This window comes from Lepus europaeus, chromosome 20 (genome assembly GCF_033115175.1).
Source record: "Lepus europaeus isolate LE1 chromosome 20, mLepTim1.pri, whole genome shotgun sequence".
In the NCBI taxonomy this organism is placed as follows: Eukaryota; Metazoa; Chordata; class Mammalia; order Lagomorpha; family Leporidae; genus Lepus; species Lepus europaeus.
In genome coordinates this window covers 52399619-52415251 of record NC_084846.1, presented here as the reverse complement: position 1 = coordinate 52415251, position 15633 = coordinate 52399619, and the positions used below count along the sequence as shown (strand labels likewise).

The 15633-nt window shown below is 42.4% G+C and overlaps 1 protein-coding gene across 1 annotated transcript in view; it reads right to left on the bottom strand.

Annotated features, from left to right (window-relative positions):
* Positions 1–453: 453 nt before the first annotated feature.
* PON3 (paraoxonase 3) overlaps positions 454–15633 on the bottom strand; it is a 29434-nt gene continuing 14254 nt past the window's right edge. Inside the window, exons 4-9 of the mRNA XM_062179016.1 lie at positions 12552–12717; positions 9129–9255; positions 5153–5353; positions 3757–3838; positions 3370–3498; positions 454–708 (exon numbers count right to left, since the gene is read on the bottom strand). Of these exons, the coding sequence (XP_062035000.1) occupies positions 550–708; positions 3370–3498; positions 3757–3838; positions 5153–5353; positions 9129–9255; positions 12552–12717 (864 nt within the window). The 3' untranslated portion in view covers positions 454–549. The remainder of the gene's footprint in view (positions 709–3369; positions 3499–3756; positions 3839–5152; positions 5354–9128; positions 9256–12551; positions 12718–15633) is intronic.

The window sequence follows — 15633 nt, the reverse complement described above, 5'->3', positions numbered from 1 at the left end:
TTCTCTGTCAAATTTCCCCAGACCTGGATTTCTGTGTGTCTGTGCCTGAGGAGACTGTAGATTTTAGGAGAACTTGGGACACTTCATGATGTCAGCTCTTGCTTTTGTGTGTGGGTTGGGACGCTGGGTAGCAGAATGTGCCCAGCACTATTAGAAGAAGAGAATAACATTTGTAAGTAGTTGAACATTAGTTTTCCTCCTGGTCTTGACTGTCAAAGGCTCAGAACAGCACAGTTGTGGGCTACGCGGTCACCAGTGCGTTCTAGCTGATTTGGGGTCCTCACTGGCCACTGTCCACACATCTGATTGTTGAAATCATATTGGGAGTTCTAGACAAGAAGTTGAGCATACTAGTTTCTTGTTGGACTTTCACTAACTTGACTTGCAACTTGGTCAATACATGTTACCTCTCTGTGCCCCTTCACTTCTATCCATAAAAAGAGCCAGACTCACTTTTGTTGGTATTTGTTATTTACTTATGGTTCCAATTATGACACCTTTACAGATTTACTTTTACCAAACAGGTAGACTTTTTGGAAGAGCTGGAGACTAGAGCACACAGTACAGAGTTTTGTGAAATATAGTGCCTATGAGAATCTTCCCTTGGTACACAGGAGCCACGGTGGAGCCCTGAAGCACAGAGCCATTGTTGGTGTACACGGTGCTCACCCTGGGCTTCTCAGACAAAACATTCTGGATACGAAGTACCTGTCAGGAGAAGATCGCTCGTTAGTACACTGTGTGGGCAAGTCACTGTCCAGTGATGGCTTCCTTCCCAAACTTTTTGATACCAGTATAATTTTTCAGAAGTCAGCAAGCTAAAATCTATGTATGTTCAATAACTCCTTTCCTTCTGATGAAAATACTAACACCCTGATGGTATCTAGGCACTAGGTGAACTGACTATCTGATATTGCCAAAGTCCTCAATTGGTAGCTTACATAATTTTGATAGTTCAGGCAACCCCTATAGATGAAGGGAAGATTAAGTGGGTGCTCTTATCCAATTCTTGAGTGAATAGTGAGCCTGCTTTTGTGGTAAGGTAAGGAAACACAGAAAAATAAAATGATCATAGTACACTTGAGTAGCAAGTCAGCCCAGCTTAGGCACCATCAGGATGGTGGTTGTCACAGCTGGAACCCTCCCAGAACTGCACAGTGGTTAGGAAGCATAAAGAATCCATACTACTCTGAGAATCCACACATCCCTGCTCTGGCTGTGACCGAGTCCCGGGATTAGCACACTCAACTTCGCTAATCAGCTGAATTTAAACAATCATGTTTCCAAATAACTGGGATGAAGTGTATTCAAATAGAACTTGATAGGAATTAAAGGAAAACAATCAGAGTTCATACTGACATCTTTTATCAGACTTGAGTTTTGCTTCTTCTTTTTTTTAATCTTAAGAAAGATCCTACAATTTTTTTTTTTTTGACAGGCAGACTGGATAGTGAGAGAGAGAGAGACAGAGAGAAAGGTCTTCCTTTTTGCCATTGGTTCACCCTCCAATGGCCGCTGCGGCCGGCGCATCTCGCTGATCTGAAGCCAGGAGCCAGGTGCTTCTCCTGGTCTCCCATGCGGGTGCAGGGCCCAAGGACTTGGGCCATCCTCCACTGCCCTCCCGGGCCACAGCAGAGAGCTGGCCTGGAAGAGGGGCAACAGGGACAGAATCCGGCGCCCTGACTGGGACTAGAACCTGGTGTGCCGGTGCCGCAAGGCGGAGGATTAGCCTGTTAAGCCACAGCGCCAGCCAAGATCCTACAATTTCATCTCAGGTTTGCTAAACAAAAATACTCAAGCTTGGAGCTCATGCAAGGATGTTAGTATTGTGAAGAGAGGAGTCTTATCTAAAATAAGCAAGGATTATTTTCATAATAATATGAAAAATGATTCTAAACAATTTTCAAATCACCTAAGGATAATATTGTCTTCCCATAAAGCAGATATTGTGGTTGGGCCTTGGTAAGTTCTCTCCCTCTCTTCCAGGAGAAGTACCTATCTGGAGCCAGCTTAGCTTGTTAGAGTATGATAACCATTCTTCAGATTGGGGGCTCAGGCTGAAATTTTTTTTTTTTTTAATTTTTGGTGTTCTCTTTAAGACGCTATGACTAATATGTTAATTAAAAAGAAAGTCTTACTTTTTTAAACTAAAAGACAGTAATATTCTTCAGCAGAAATGACTTTATTTTCTAATTTACCCACTGGGCCAATTACCAGGCTAGGATTTGGATATCAGTTTTCCAACTGCCCAAACTGGTAGTGAAATGCTATCTTTGTCATCAAACTGTACCTTCTCAAAGGGGGCCTACTCTGATCTCTGCACTTAATCGCAGGCCCTGTCCTCTCCCTGCTCACAGCAGTCCTGGTTCCCTTGACTATACTGTTTTCCCCAAAGAACTTACCATCCTCAAACCCACCATGTAAGTTGTTTGTTCATTTATTTTGCTTATTGTTCACTGTCTGCTCCCCACCAAGAGCAAGGATCATGGCATATTTTATTTTCTAATATATCCTAAGCATGAGAGCAATGTCTGGTACTTTGTAGGTTCTCTATCACTGATCCTGTGAAAAGGGGGTAACATCCAGCAGGGGCTCCTTCCTAATTCAGGAGTGAACAGTGATCCTGCCTCTGAGGGAAGGGAACAGGAAAAGATACCAATATGCACCAAGGATTTATACCTTTAGTTAAATTCACTAGAGATCTTTTATTCTTAAATCCAATTATCACAGAAAATATAATGCTTCATGCTATTGTTTTTAGTGCCATAGAAAATTCAATGGTTTATGTGACTGTTTTAGGAGGGATATTTAAATAACACTAATAAAATTTTTAAAATGAGACATTTGTCAACACTATCATATCTATTAGAACCTACAGGCAAAACAAAACACTCATTTAGTTTGAAGCTACAGTCATTTAAACTCTTTTTCTTACAACTTCATGTTGTATAGTGCAAAAAAAAAAAAAAATCCATACAGGACTCTATCCTTGCCTAATGGTAGGATTTGACCACAGCTTACATCCTTGTTGGAGACACAATATGGCAATCGGGTCAATATGAACAGTCAAGCTCATGAGTTCCCATTACTCCCAGTGGTAGTTTTATCCCCAGCAAAGACAGGACATACTGCATACTGTTTCCCACTGATGTCAAATTGGCATCCCATGGCCTGAAAGCATTAGCCGTATCTAACCATGTGAGCCATATCTAACCATATCTAACTCCCTGTCCATCAGAATCTCTACGATTTTCAAACATAGAATTATTTAGTTCTGCAACATTAAATGTGACCCAGTCAAATATTCCCAAGTCAACTCAACAAATTGTTCTTGCAGCTTTGTGAGATCAGGCAAAGACAGAAACTTACTTCTGATCCTGGAGGATCCTCAGGGTTATAGTTCAGAAGCTTCATGCCATTAGGATGACATCCTGCCAAGATATCTCCCGTGGCAGGATCAACAGACAAATTATCCACTAAGGTGCCCAAGTGTATTACCTTCCAACAAAGAGGAAGTAGTGAAGACATTGTCCCAATGTTCTTCCCCATCCCCCTCTACCACCTCCCACCAGCATAGCCTTATACACAAAATTGTATTTTTAGGGGTATAGGCTACAGTATTTTTAAAGCACAGCACCATTTTACCAGAATTTCTCTTAAACAGTCATGTTTTCATGCCCAAGGAGCACACTCTCAGCTCAAGAGTGGGACAAATGTCAGAGGCCATGTCATGTACGCAAGCCAGGGTGCTCCTACCTTCAGTTCAGTTAAGTCCCAGTTGTCATGTTTTTCCATTACATGCACGTTCTTAGCTGTGACATCGGCAACATAGACATACCTTTGAAGTAAATAACATGCCCATTTAAGCAGTTAGTAGTAAAATGTGATACCGACTTTTACTTTGGAGAAGGGGTATAAAAATTCATACTAGTTCAATGCACCACAGTAATGCCTTCTAGAGCACAATGTAAGAAGATAATGGAGCAATACTTTTTAATGTGCTTGGAGAGTGCTGTAAGTAGGTTTGAATATGAAATACAACCATAAAGTAATAAAATTGTTTTTCTAGGTGAGATACAGACTTTATCTCATTACCTAGGAATCATGATTTTTTTTCTTTTTTTAAGTTTATTTATTTCTTTGAAAGGCAATTACAGAGAAAAGGAAGGACACAGAGAGAAAGAGATCTTCCATTTGCTGGTTCATACCCCAAATGAACAAAATGACCAGGCTGGACCAGGCCAAAGCCAGTAGCCAGGAGCTTCCTCCAGGCCTCCAACATGGAAGCTAGGACCCAAGCACCCAGGCCAACCTCTGTTACCCTCCCAGGTGTATTAGCAGGGAGCTAGATTGGAAGTGGAGCAGCTGGGACTTGAATGGGCATCCATAAGGGATACCAGCACTATAGGACAGGGTCTTAACCCACTGAGTTACAGCATTCGCCGCCCCCCCCCTTTCTTTCTTTAAATAAAAGGAGGTAAGTAGATCACTTAAAAGACCAAAATAGTATATACTTCCAAAAACTAGTGATAGAGAAGAAGTATTAGACTACCATGAATCTCGGTCACAATCATTTTTTAAAAGAGGAAGAACATTTAGAGTTATGTTGCACAAGGATCATCTATGTACATTATCTCCAATTTACATGTCACTATTTATGGCAGTTTTCTTAAAAAAAAAAAAACCACCTTCAATTCTGAACACTTAATAAGAGTGTTTTCTCACTAAACTCCATGGTACTTCTGTTTCCTTATTGACTGAACTTGTACAATCACAAAAACCCAATCTAAAGTAGACTCCCTCTGCAAAAAGAGCTTTGGGCACTGACCTTAGTGTAAGTGAACCAACAGCTCTAGCCTCATAAGGGGCAGAGGTTTTGGACACTTATCCTCCTTTTTGTGTGCTAGGAAAGTGTTCTTTAGAGTGACGTAAGAATTATGAACGAGAACTTCATCTATTTTTTGAGTCAAATCTTTCCTTTTATTGTGGTGGGGGGGGGGTGGTAGCTGAGACACACGAGAACATGTGGTTTGCTTCAGATCACACATTTGCTGTGTGGCCACATCTGATCCTCTACTCATAGACTGCTTATGTAAGCCTAAGGAAGTAACCACCCACCACCACTGAGCAGAACCACTGTAAAAGAGCATACTTCTTATCTGGTGAGACTGTGATCCCATTGGCAGAACTGAATCCTTCGGCCACCACTTTGACCTCTTTGGGGCTGTAGAAAAGAACGTAAGTCCAGTGAAGATCCAAAAACATCTCAAGAAGTGCTAAGACATGGTTGGTAAAATAGTGGTCTCTGGTGGCGTAGAACTGTTCCGGTCCAAGAACCACAATGTCATTCACACTAAAATGAGAAAGAGAAAGAGAGAAACCATGGGATATTTAAATATTAGGATCACTGTCCATATCACTAATCTGTATAGATCTGTCCATTTAAGAAGCATACAAAAATCAGTATGGAGGCAAAAATTCCATATAAAGCACATGATCTTGCATTTCCCTGGTGGATTTCCCTTTAGCCATTTGTTAGTTTTTCAACTTCCTCTTCCATAAAACCAGTACAATTTACACATGAATCTCCCAACTTCACACTCTGTTGACTTGTGAATGTTAGTAGTGATTGTATGTGAAAGTTATAATGTAATTCATGGATAGTTATGGTTCTCCTTCTCTATAAATTCAACTTCTTCATCCCCTTGAAGTTAGGCACAGTCAAGTGACTTGCTTTGATTAATGAAGTAAATAATGTGTGTGGCTTCCACATGGAAGACTTTAATAGCCAATGAGGGATCTACCACATTTCTCTAAGATTTCCAGATGTAATGAGAAATTTTCCTGAAAAAGAAAAGAGTATTCTCCTAAGGTCCTAAATGAGGACATGAAACTAAGTGCCTACATTAGATGTGTTAGCAAGAGTGAGAAAACAAAACAAAATAGAACTTTGTGCTTTTTAGTCACTAAGATGTTAGGGTTTTGCTTTGTGTTACAACATAACTCAGACCATGCTGACCTTTCTATTTGTCTGAGTGTATGGGATTATGGACGATTTTTTTATAGCATTCTTTTTTTAAAAAAAAATATTTATTTATTTTGAAAGGTAGAGTTAGGGGGGAGAGAGAGAGAGAGAGAGAGAGAGAGAGACAGAGAGATCCTCCATCTGCTGGTTCACTCCCCAAATGGCGCAACAATCAGGGCTGGGTAGATCAGGAGCCAGGAGATTCTTCCAGCTCTCCCGTGGCTGCAGGGGCCCAAGCATTTGGGCCTTCTTCTGCTTTCCTAGGTACATTAGCAGGGAGATGGATCGGAAGTGGAGCAGCCAAGTCTTGAACCGGTGCCCATATGGGATGCCAGCACTGCAGGTGGTGGCTTTACCCCCTATGCCACAGCACTGGCCTCAATATTGTTTCTTTTGTTCTTCAATGCCATTAAAAATTTTTAAGTGGAAAAGTCTTACTTTTATTACCAGTAAAACACCAACAAAGCCCTTTTCAGTTTTCAGAAAGAAAAAAAAAAAAAAGAAAAACAGTAACTTGAAAAAAATGTAGAAAAGAATTTTACATTTTTTAGCTTTTAAGAAAGGCAAATTTGGGTGAAACAGGAAATATTTTCCTATTTTTATGTATCATTTGCCAAGGTCACTGGTCTACTCATCTTTTGTGTCTTAGCTTGTTTCTTCCTCCAAAAAGGATTTCTCAACATTATAAATTATGTTAAATTTACCCCTATTTGTTTCTGTCTCTCTTCTGCCCCCTTGTAATTATTTCATCAGTGCATGTACCAGGGCAGCTCTGAAGTTTTTCATTCTCACTGTGTTGCCTGCCTTGTTCCAGCTGCCTCTACTTCGACCAGTTCTGCATGGAGTCCAACAGACTTCCTGCAGATGCAAACCAACAGTGCCTCTCCTCATGCCTGGTGCAGATCTCTGGCTTCCCACTTCCTAACTTCCATGCTGACATAAAAGCATAGGAAACCATCAGACTTGCTCAAGCATGACCAGGACTGTGGGGGAGTTAATGCCCCTGGAGGCTCATCTTTGACTAACGGGAGCTGGGGCTGATGGACAAACTCTTCCCTTTCTCATCTTGGCCGCGGTGTCCTGAGATGAGCCTTAGGCTGCTTACTGGAGAATAATCTCATGGTTTCAAGCAGCCAGGTGCACTTAGCAGTGTGCATTTGCTACACCTCTCTCCCTGTGTGAGTCTCCTAGTGCTACCCTAACAAACTACAGTAAGCAGCATAGGAATGCACTGCCTCACAGTTCTGGAGGCTAGGAGTTAGAAACAAAGCTGTTGGCAAGGCCAGGTTCCCTCTGATGTTTCTCTGGCAGGAATTTCAAGGATACTACAAGACATTCCTTGGCTTGTAGATGCATCACTCCAATGTCAGTCTCCATCTTCACATGCCAGTGTCCCTTGTGTCTGCTTGTCTTCTTAGGGAGACCCGAGTCATACTGTATTAAGGTCACACCCTACTCCAATATGACTTCATCTTAGCTAATTACATCTACAATGACCCAATTTCCAAATAAGATTACATTCTGAGATACTGGGATTTCAACATAACTTTTGGGGCATGCACGCTTTCACTCACAACACGCTCTCTTCCGTCCCGCAGGCTGGCTGGTTGCCTGCTCCCATTCTCTGGAACTGTATTCCCTAACAGAGTTACAGAACAGGATTTCCCTCCCATTGTGCTTTCTGGGAACTCTTCCTGTGAGGTCACACCTGTTCGCATATGATCCTCGCCATCTACCAGTTACGTGAGACCAATGAGAGAATCTCTGATTTGCTGAGGGAAACTGAGGTACAGATTAATTTTGTCTACAGTTTCCCAGGAACTTCATGAACCTTCTGGCCTCCAATGTGGCCTCAGAACAGAATACAATGTATTATGGAAGAAGTTCAGCAACTTCAACTTCTCTTACATCTTCTACCCTCTACCCTCCACTTCTGGTGCCTCCAAATTTTGTGGGCAGAAATTCCTATGTGATGTTGATAGGGAAAGCAATGGAGAGCAAATAAACCTCCTTCCATCTTCTTATTCATCTATCCTGTGGAAGAGTCAACTTCTGTGGTTTTGGAATGGGTCTTCTGGTGCTGAACCCGTTACAAAAATGTAAACTCTGCATTGTTGGCTACAGAGTTGAAACAGGCAGCTTATCCACTGGTTATTTATTTATTTATTTATTTTTGGAAAGCAAAAAGAAAGATGTTCCTCATTGTGATCGAGAGCTAAGCTTAAAGACTCAGTTTACTCATGCCTACTACTAGAGGCTAATGTGAGAACCAAATTAAGTATTTTGGCACAGTGCTTGGCACAGTACTGATGCTTAGTAAGTGCAATTTTTTTTTTTTTGACAGGCAGAGTGGACAGTGAGAGAGAGACAGAGAGAAAGGTCTTCCTTTGCCGTTGGTTCACCCTCCAATGGCCGCTGTGGCCGGCGCATCTCGCTGATCTGAAGCCAGGAGCCAGGTGCTTCTCCTGGTCTCCCATGCGGGTGCAGGGCCCAAGGACTTGGGCCATCCTCCACTGCCTTCCCGGGCCACAGCAGAGAGCTGGACTGGAAGAGGAGAAACCGGGACAGAATCCGGTGCCCCGACCAGGACTAGAACCCAGTGTGCCGGCACCACAAGGCGGAGGATGAGCTTAGTGAGCCGCAGCGCAGGCTGAGTAAGTGCAATTTTTATAAGTGCCCATGAGTTTTTATCAAATTCTACTCTAAAGCCCTGATTGAACAAAGAAATGGCTCATCTCTAGTTTTATTACCCAGTGGATGAGGCTCATGGAGTACAACCTACCAGGACAGCTAGAAAAGTATGTAGGTATTCAAAGAGAGCCCTACAGTAGGCGTTGTGTTCCTGTGGTAAAGAGCCGGGACTCTAATTGAGCACCTTTATAGGATTAAAATGCTTTCAAAACATCAGAAAATATAGGGATATTCAATACTGAACACAGCAATTTCCAGTGAAGTGCTGGGCAGTGCCACCATGGGAATCTCTGGAGAGCTTTAAGAAAAAAAAGTTTCAAAACAAAAGTTTAAGAAACCTGCTGAACCAGGGATAACAACACTCAGCAGAGGTGCAAAATAAATAGAATTATGCAATACTTTAATTCCATACCTCTTGAGAAGTTCATGTTTTATAGTTTTCAGGTGTACAAGAGAGCGTTGTTGTTCCTCAAATTTAAATACTTCCACAGTAGACTTCATGTGGGGATGATTCACAACATAAAGGTATACAGTATGGTCTATGTGGGGGAAAAAGCATACATTCAAAGAAGTTCACTTCGATTGCAATCATTATTAGACCTGTTAGGTAGGAAGTCAGAAATTGAGCCTACGTGTCTGTGAGAAAGGCCTGAAGACCAGCACCCACTGCGGAAGCTCCAGAAGCCCAGTATCTGCACTTCAAAGTCCTGCCCAGACCCTGATGACCTTCCTGGAGGTCCTGCCCCTTCTACTTGGCCTGATAAATATCCTTCCTCTAATGCCAGCCAGGCTTCCCCTGTCTGATAACTTCAGGGGGAAAAACTCAGAAAGGAATTTTTCCTATTTACACCCAAGAAGTCCTTTGTTCGGGAGAAGAAGGAGAGGGAGAGGGAAAAGACGGGAAGGCAATACCCATCCCCTTAACACCCCAGCCTAAATGTGCACTGCGCACTCTCAGGCTCTGTCTGCAGAGGTGCCCACCCGTTCTTACGGATGTCCCTACCCTAATAAACCTTGCAATTTTGCTTTCCACTACTCTGTCTCACGCCTGAATTCTTTCTTGCACAAAGACAAGGATCCTTTGCTTCTCCGGTAACAGACCAGTTTTCAAACTTGGTCACTTCCAAACGTTTTCTTTACACATGTCGAATTTCAGCCTCACTGTCCCCCTGTTAGGTTGGAAAAATGCCAGAATCCCCAACGTATTGAGGAAACTGAAGCTCAGTAGAGACATGACTCAGCAGTTTCACCACCATCGCATGGCAAGGGCCAGCACAGAAGTTTCTGTAGAGGTGTCTTCAGCCTCACCGGCACACTTTCCCTAACAGGAAGACACATGTTGCATAAACACCCATGTGGTTTCTCCAGATGACCCTCCAGCAGAAGTGGGTGCAAACAAACAAAACTTGACTGAGAACTTTGGATGTATAACTGTCCACATTGCAACACAAGTTCAAATAATGTCAGGGCTGTGTAAATACCTGAAAATGAGCAACCTTTCCCAGCTGGACAATGAACTTGTGACACGAGTCAACTGCTTGGGGTTGAAATGAAACATGGAGTGAACCCAGAGGACATGGGATGAGAATACGAATGCAGAGGAAAACAAGGAAATGGGAATGTGAATGGCATGGAGAGTAGTAACCTCTCAGAGTCCTGTTTTCAGACAGTCTGATGAACTCCACAGTTTTTAAAGGGTCTGGCCCCATCTTCCCACTGTAGGACTTGTTTTGGGTTTGTCTTCCCTATTTCTTTTCTTGCTATAGCTTCCAAGGAGGTAATAGAGCAAGCCCAAGCCCTGAGATATAAAGTTTAGACCTAGGACCCTTGAATCACATTGGACATCTTTATTCAAATTAAGAAAAGATGCTCCTTCATGATGCATCTTTCTTCTGGCCTGGTTCAGCTTTGCCCCAGGGCCAGACCTGGGCAAGCAGAACATCAGTTAGATTTCAGCCCCAAAAGGGCCCTTCAGCCTAAGACTCCTGCAGGACAAAGCATGAACAATCACATGTGCTGCCCTGATTTTATCCCTTTCAGTGCCTCACAGGACCTTGGGACCACATTAGATACACTTGGTGAGAACACTTTGTTCTCCTCTTGTCATTCCATCCCACCTCTGCTGGAGGTGCCTAACGTATAAGCTAAACTGTCTTTCATTATATACTTAACTTTTGAAAGCCTGAGAGTTAATGTGTGAATTGCTCTCATCTGGAAAAACAAAACAAATACAAATAACTATGCTCCCCCCTGCCCCACCAACTAACCCCTTCTCTAACATTATCCCATGCTTGGCCATAAACTGTTTGAAGATTCCCTCATATAGTTATAGAATTGTGCAAGAACAATCATTATCTACCTGTATTTCATTTTCATCACACTCAAAAGAAGTCACATACCCATTAGTTGTCTGTCTCTCTAGTTCCTGCCAACCATTAATCTGCCCTCTATCTACAAGAATGTGCCTGTTTTGGACACTTCACATAAATGCAGTCATGCAACGTGCCACCTCAGTGAGGGACTGAGCATAATATTTAGAAGGTCCATCTGTGTTGTAGTATTATCGTTCCTTCCTATTGCCAAGTTGTTCCATTGTATAATATGACACATTTTATTTTTGCAGCCATCATTTGCCAGACATCTTTTGAATATTAGGAATCATGCTGCCACGAGTATAAGTATACAAGTTGTTGTGTGGGTTTTTAGTTCTCCTGGGTAGATACCAAGGAGTAGAGCTTCTGGGTCATAGGGTAACTCTGTGATTAACATTTTGAGGAACAGCCAAACTGCTGTTCAAAGTGGCTGCTTCATTTCGCAATTCCACAAGCAAAGGAGGGTGGTTCAAATTTTTCTACATCCATGCTAACATTTGCTACTCAGGTCTCTTTTTCTAAAATTATTGTTATAGTTCTAGGGGTGTGAAGTGGTAGACCTCATTCTAGCGTTCATCTGCTTTCCCTAATGACTGAGGTTGTCGAACACCTTTTCATGTGCTTATCTGCCGTCTGTGTACTTCTGTAGGAGAAATGTCTGTTCAGATCCCGTGTCCATTTTTAAATTGGATTATTTGTCTTTTTTAGCACTGAGTTGTAAAAATTGTTTGTATTTTGTGGATACAAGTTTCTCATCCATTTGTTTTGCAAATATTAGTTCTCATTCTTTGCATAATTTCTTCACTTCCTTAGGGTGTCATTTGGGACACAAAATTTTCTCATTTTGGTGAGTCTAATTTATCTCTTTTTTTCTGTATGATATAATGTTTAATGTCACTCAATTGTTTTTTTTTTTTAAGATTTTATTTATTTATTTGACAGGTAGAGTTACAGAGAGAGAGAGAGAGAGAGAGAAAGGTCTTCCTTTTCCGTTGGTTCACTCTCCAAATGGCCACCACGGCCAGAGCTATGCCTATCCGAAGCTAGGAGCCAGGTGCCTCTTCCTGGTCTCCCATGCAGGTTCAGGCGCCCAAGCACTTGGGCCATCCTCCACTGCCTTCCTGGGCCACAGTGGAGAGCTGGACTGGAAGAGGAGCAGCCAGAACTAGAACCCGGCGCCCATATGGGATGCTGGTGCCACAGGCAGAGGATTAACCCCATGGAGCCAGACCCACTCAATTGTTTTTTAAAGCCTTTAGTTTATGTTAGATTTTTGAGAACATATTTCAATCAGGTTGTGATAGTCAAATAGGAAAAGAGGATAGAAGAAAGTGCAGTAAGCCACACTGGGCCAAAAATATTAGTCTTCCTTGTTTCATGTGATGTTTTGAGATGTTTCTGTACACATTTACAATTTTACAAACTTGTATACATATTTACAGTAAATCAACATTATTCCTTACCTTTATCAATGAAAGTACTGATCCCATGTGGATTGAATGATTCTTTTTCAAATCCATTGCTGATTTCCAGCTCTTGTGCTCTTGGGTTCTGCTCATTCATATCCATCAAGAATATTTTTCCTGGCTCATCTGGTGCAAAATTTGGCATTCCTGGATATTTTAATCCCTTTAAAAATAAGGAGAAAATAGGCACACACACACACACATATCAAACAATGTATCAATCAAATAGGAGCTAAAATCTCAAAGCTAAACAAAAATGCTCAAAGTTCCAAATTTCATCTAGATTTCTAAGATTTTGCACTCTTTCCATTGCTGTTATTTGAGCTCAGGGGTTACCAATATCATCTAAGCATTGGCCATGAATATGGGAAGAACAATATTCAAGATAAGGAAGAATTGTTAATTTACTAAGAATTAAGCCAAAAAACATAATGCAGGAGACCATGCTGTGTTACCTTGTGTGAGTTCCTTGGCCTACCTGTGCCTCAGATTCTGCCTCCATCAAATGAGGAAGTGAAAATGGGCGATTGGGAAGATTCTTTCTATTCCAGATATTCTACAACCTAGCCTTCCTCAAAGCAACGACACAAGCTGTATTACTCCCATCCCCACATTGATTTTATTATGTAGTGGCACATAGTAGAATCAGCAAAGATTTAAAGTAGGGGTGAAGTCTTATAGAATGTGACTACTTCTGACCAATTTTGTTCCTGTAAGTTTGTCTGAAAGGTCCAATGTGAATGCTTTTCTCCAACTATTGCAGAAACCTCATTGTAGTGACTTGGCCAGTGGTCCTTTCTACTAGCAGGAGTGGGTGATGATCAACTCCAAATACACATCCTGAATGCATCAGGCTTTTGTTGCATCCCACCTCACCATGTCAAAACTTGGGGCTTGTTGATTGTGCACTGGCTACAGAATAGTCCACCTCCTACCCATGTCCCTTCCCCATCACTCTGATCTGTATCAATATCAACAACCCTATAAATTCTCCTGTGTGCTTATCTCACTTACAGTCCACTTAAATTCTCTCCTTCCGACTTTACCTTCTCTTTCCATCTCTCCCTCTCCCTACTCTTGATTGTATATGCCCAAACCCCGTGGCTACACATACTTATAAAATACTGTTTTTGACTTTGTCGTGCAGGAGTCAATCTTGCCTGAATTCCCTCACCTACATCTTCGAGTTTTTCTCAGAACACTTTCTGTGTCCAGTTCTCGTTGTCTGGTATTGTGCGGGGAAACTAGGTTTTCCTCTGGACCACAGCCCGTCAGAGGACGTGCCGTTCCTCTTCCATTCTCCAGAAGTCACCACAGCTGGAGGAAAGATGGACAAGTCCCCTGCCACAAACATTTGCTTCCACACCCAACTCTGTCACCCTCAGTTAGTCACAGTCTTCCAAGGAAGCCATACCTTTGCTCCATCATCAAAATCTCTACCAGCTCTCTTTGCTCTGATCTGGTTCTTTTTTTTTTTTTTTTTTGACAGGCAGGGTGGATAGTGAGAGAGAGAGAGACAGAGAGAAAGGTCTTCCTTTGCCATTGGTTCACCCTCCAATGGCTGCCGCAGCCAGTGCGCTGCGACTGGCGAACGGCGCTGATCCGAAGCCAGGAGCCAGGTGCTTCTCCTGGTCTCCCATGGGGTACAGGGCCCAAGCACCTGGGCCATCCTCCACTGCACTCCCGGGCCATAGCAGAGAGCTGGCCTGGAAGAGGGGCAACCGGTATAGAATCCGGCACCCCGACCGGGACTAGAACCCGGTGTGCCAGCGCCGCAGGCGGAGGATTAGCCTGTTGAGCCGCAGCGCCGGCCTGATCTGGTTCTTACAAAGGGCAAGTCAACTATCAGACTAATGAAAGACTTCATTTGCAAATCATCATCCCAAATTCTGACGGAGATTCAACACTTTCTGGGGACCTCTTTGTTCATTTGAGTAGGCAATCTACTGGATTTTTCCAAGTACCTATTCTAAATTTATGTCCTTATCTTCCGGAGTCCACACTTTCTTCCTTTTTATTCTGAATGCATGACTTTTCTCCTAGTTGTTGAAACACCATTCTATTTCATATGAATTTCTTGATTCATTCCTTTCTCTCTCAAAAATTCATCAGTTTTACCCCTTTTTTTCTTTTCTCCCTCTTTTTTCAATGAAGTATCCTTATGTTGTTAGGTTAACTATTTCACCTTTTTTCTTGATTCCATATTCTGTAGGGCCTGTGTTTAGAAATGGCATCCCCTTTTTACTTATTTTAGTACTCATTTTTCACCAATGGCCCCTTCTTTGGCTTTAAATATTACTCAAGTTTCTCCTTCCTTGACACAAATCTAACATTTCTACCTCTTCAGATACACATTTATTTCTTTCTTTCACTGTCAAATGTTTTTTGAGGACCAGCGCTGTGGCACAGTGGGCTAATGCCCTGGCCTGAAGCGCCGGCATCCCATCATCCCAAATGGGTGCCGGTTCAAGACCTGGCTGCTCCACTTCCAATCCAGCTCTCTCTGCTGTGGCCTGGGAAAGAAGTAGAAGATGGCCCAAGTCCTTGGACCCCTGCACCCACATGGGAGACCCAAAAGAAGCTCCTGGCTCCTGGCTTTGGATCGGCACAGCTCCAGCCACTGTGGCCAGTTGGAGATTGAACCATCAGATGGAAGACCTCTCTCTCTCTCTTTCTGCCTCTCCTCTCTCTGTGTAACTCTGACTTTCAAGTAAATAAATAAATATTTTAAAAAAGTCTGAAGCATCACCTGATATTGTTGCCTAATTTGCCTCAACTTGCATTCCCTGAAATCAGTCTTCCACACCTACCACTTTGTAGAACACCCCACAAAGATCTTATCAATGATCTCCAAAATATGTTACCTTACAATGCTTCTACCTTTCCTTATCTGTCCCTCTGTGACATGTGACCCTACAGCATTCCCCTTCTTTTTCATCAAAAAGTCAAAAATAGAGTTATCAGGTAGAAGTCTTGCTTCCCTTCCTACCTCTTGTATTTCTTCCTTTTTCTATCTTCATTCACTGCTTCCCTTTCTTGCTCTATACACTTTCCTTGCAGACTTTAGTCATAAGATTTC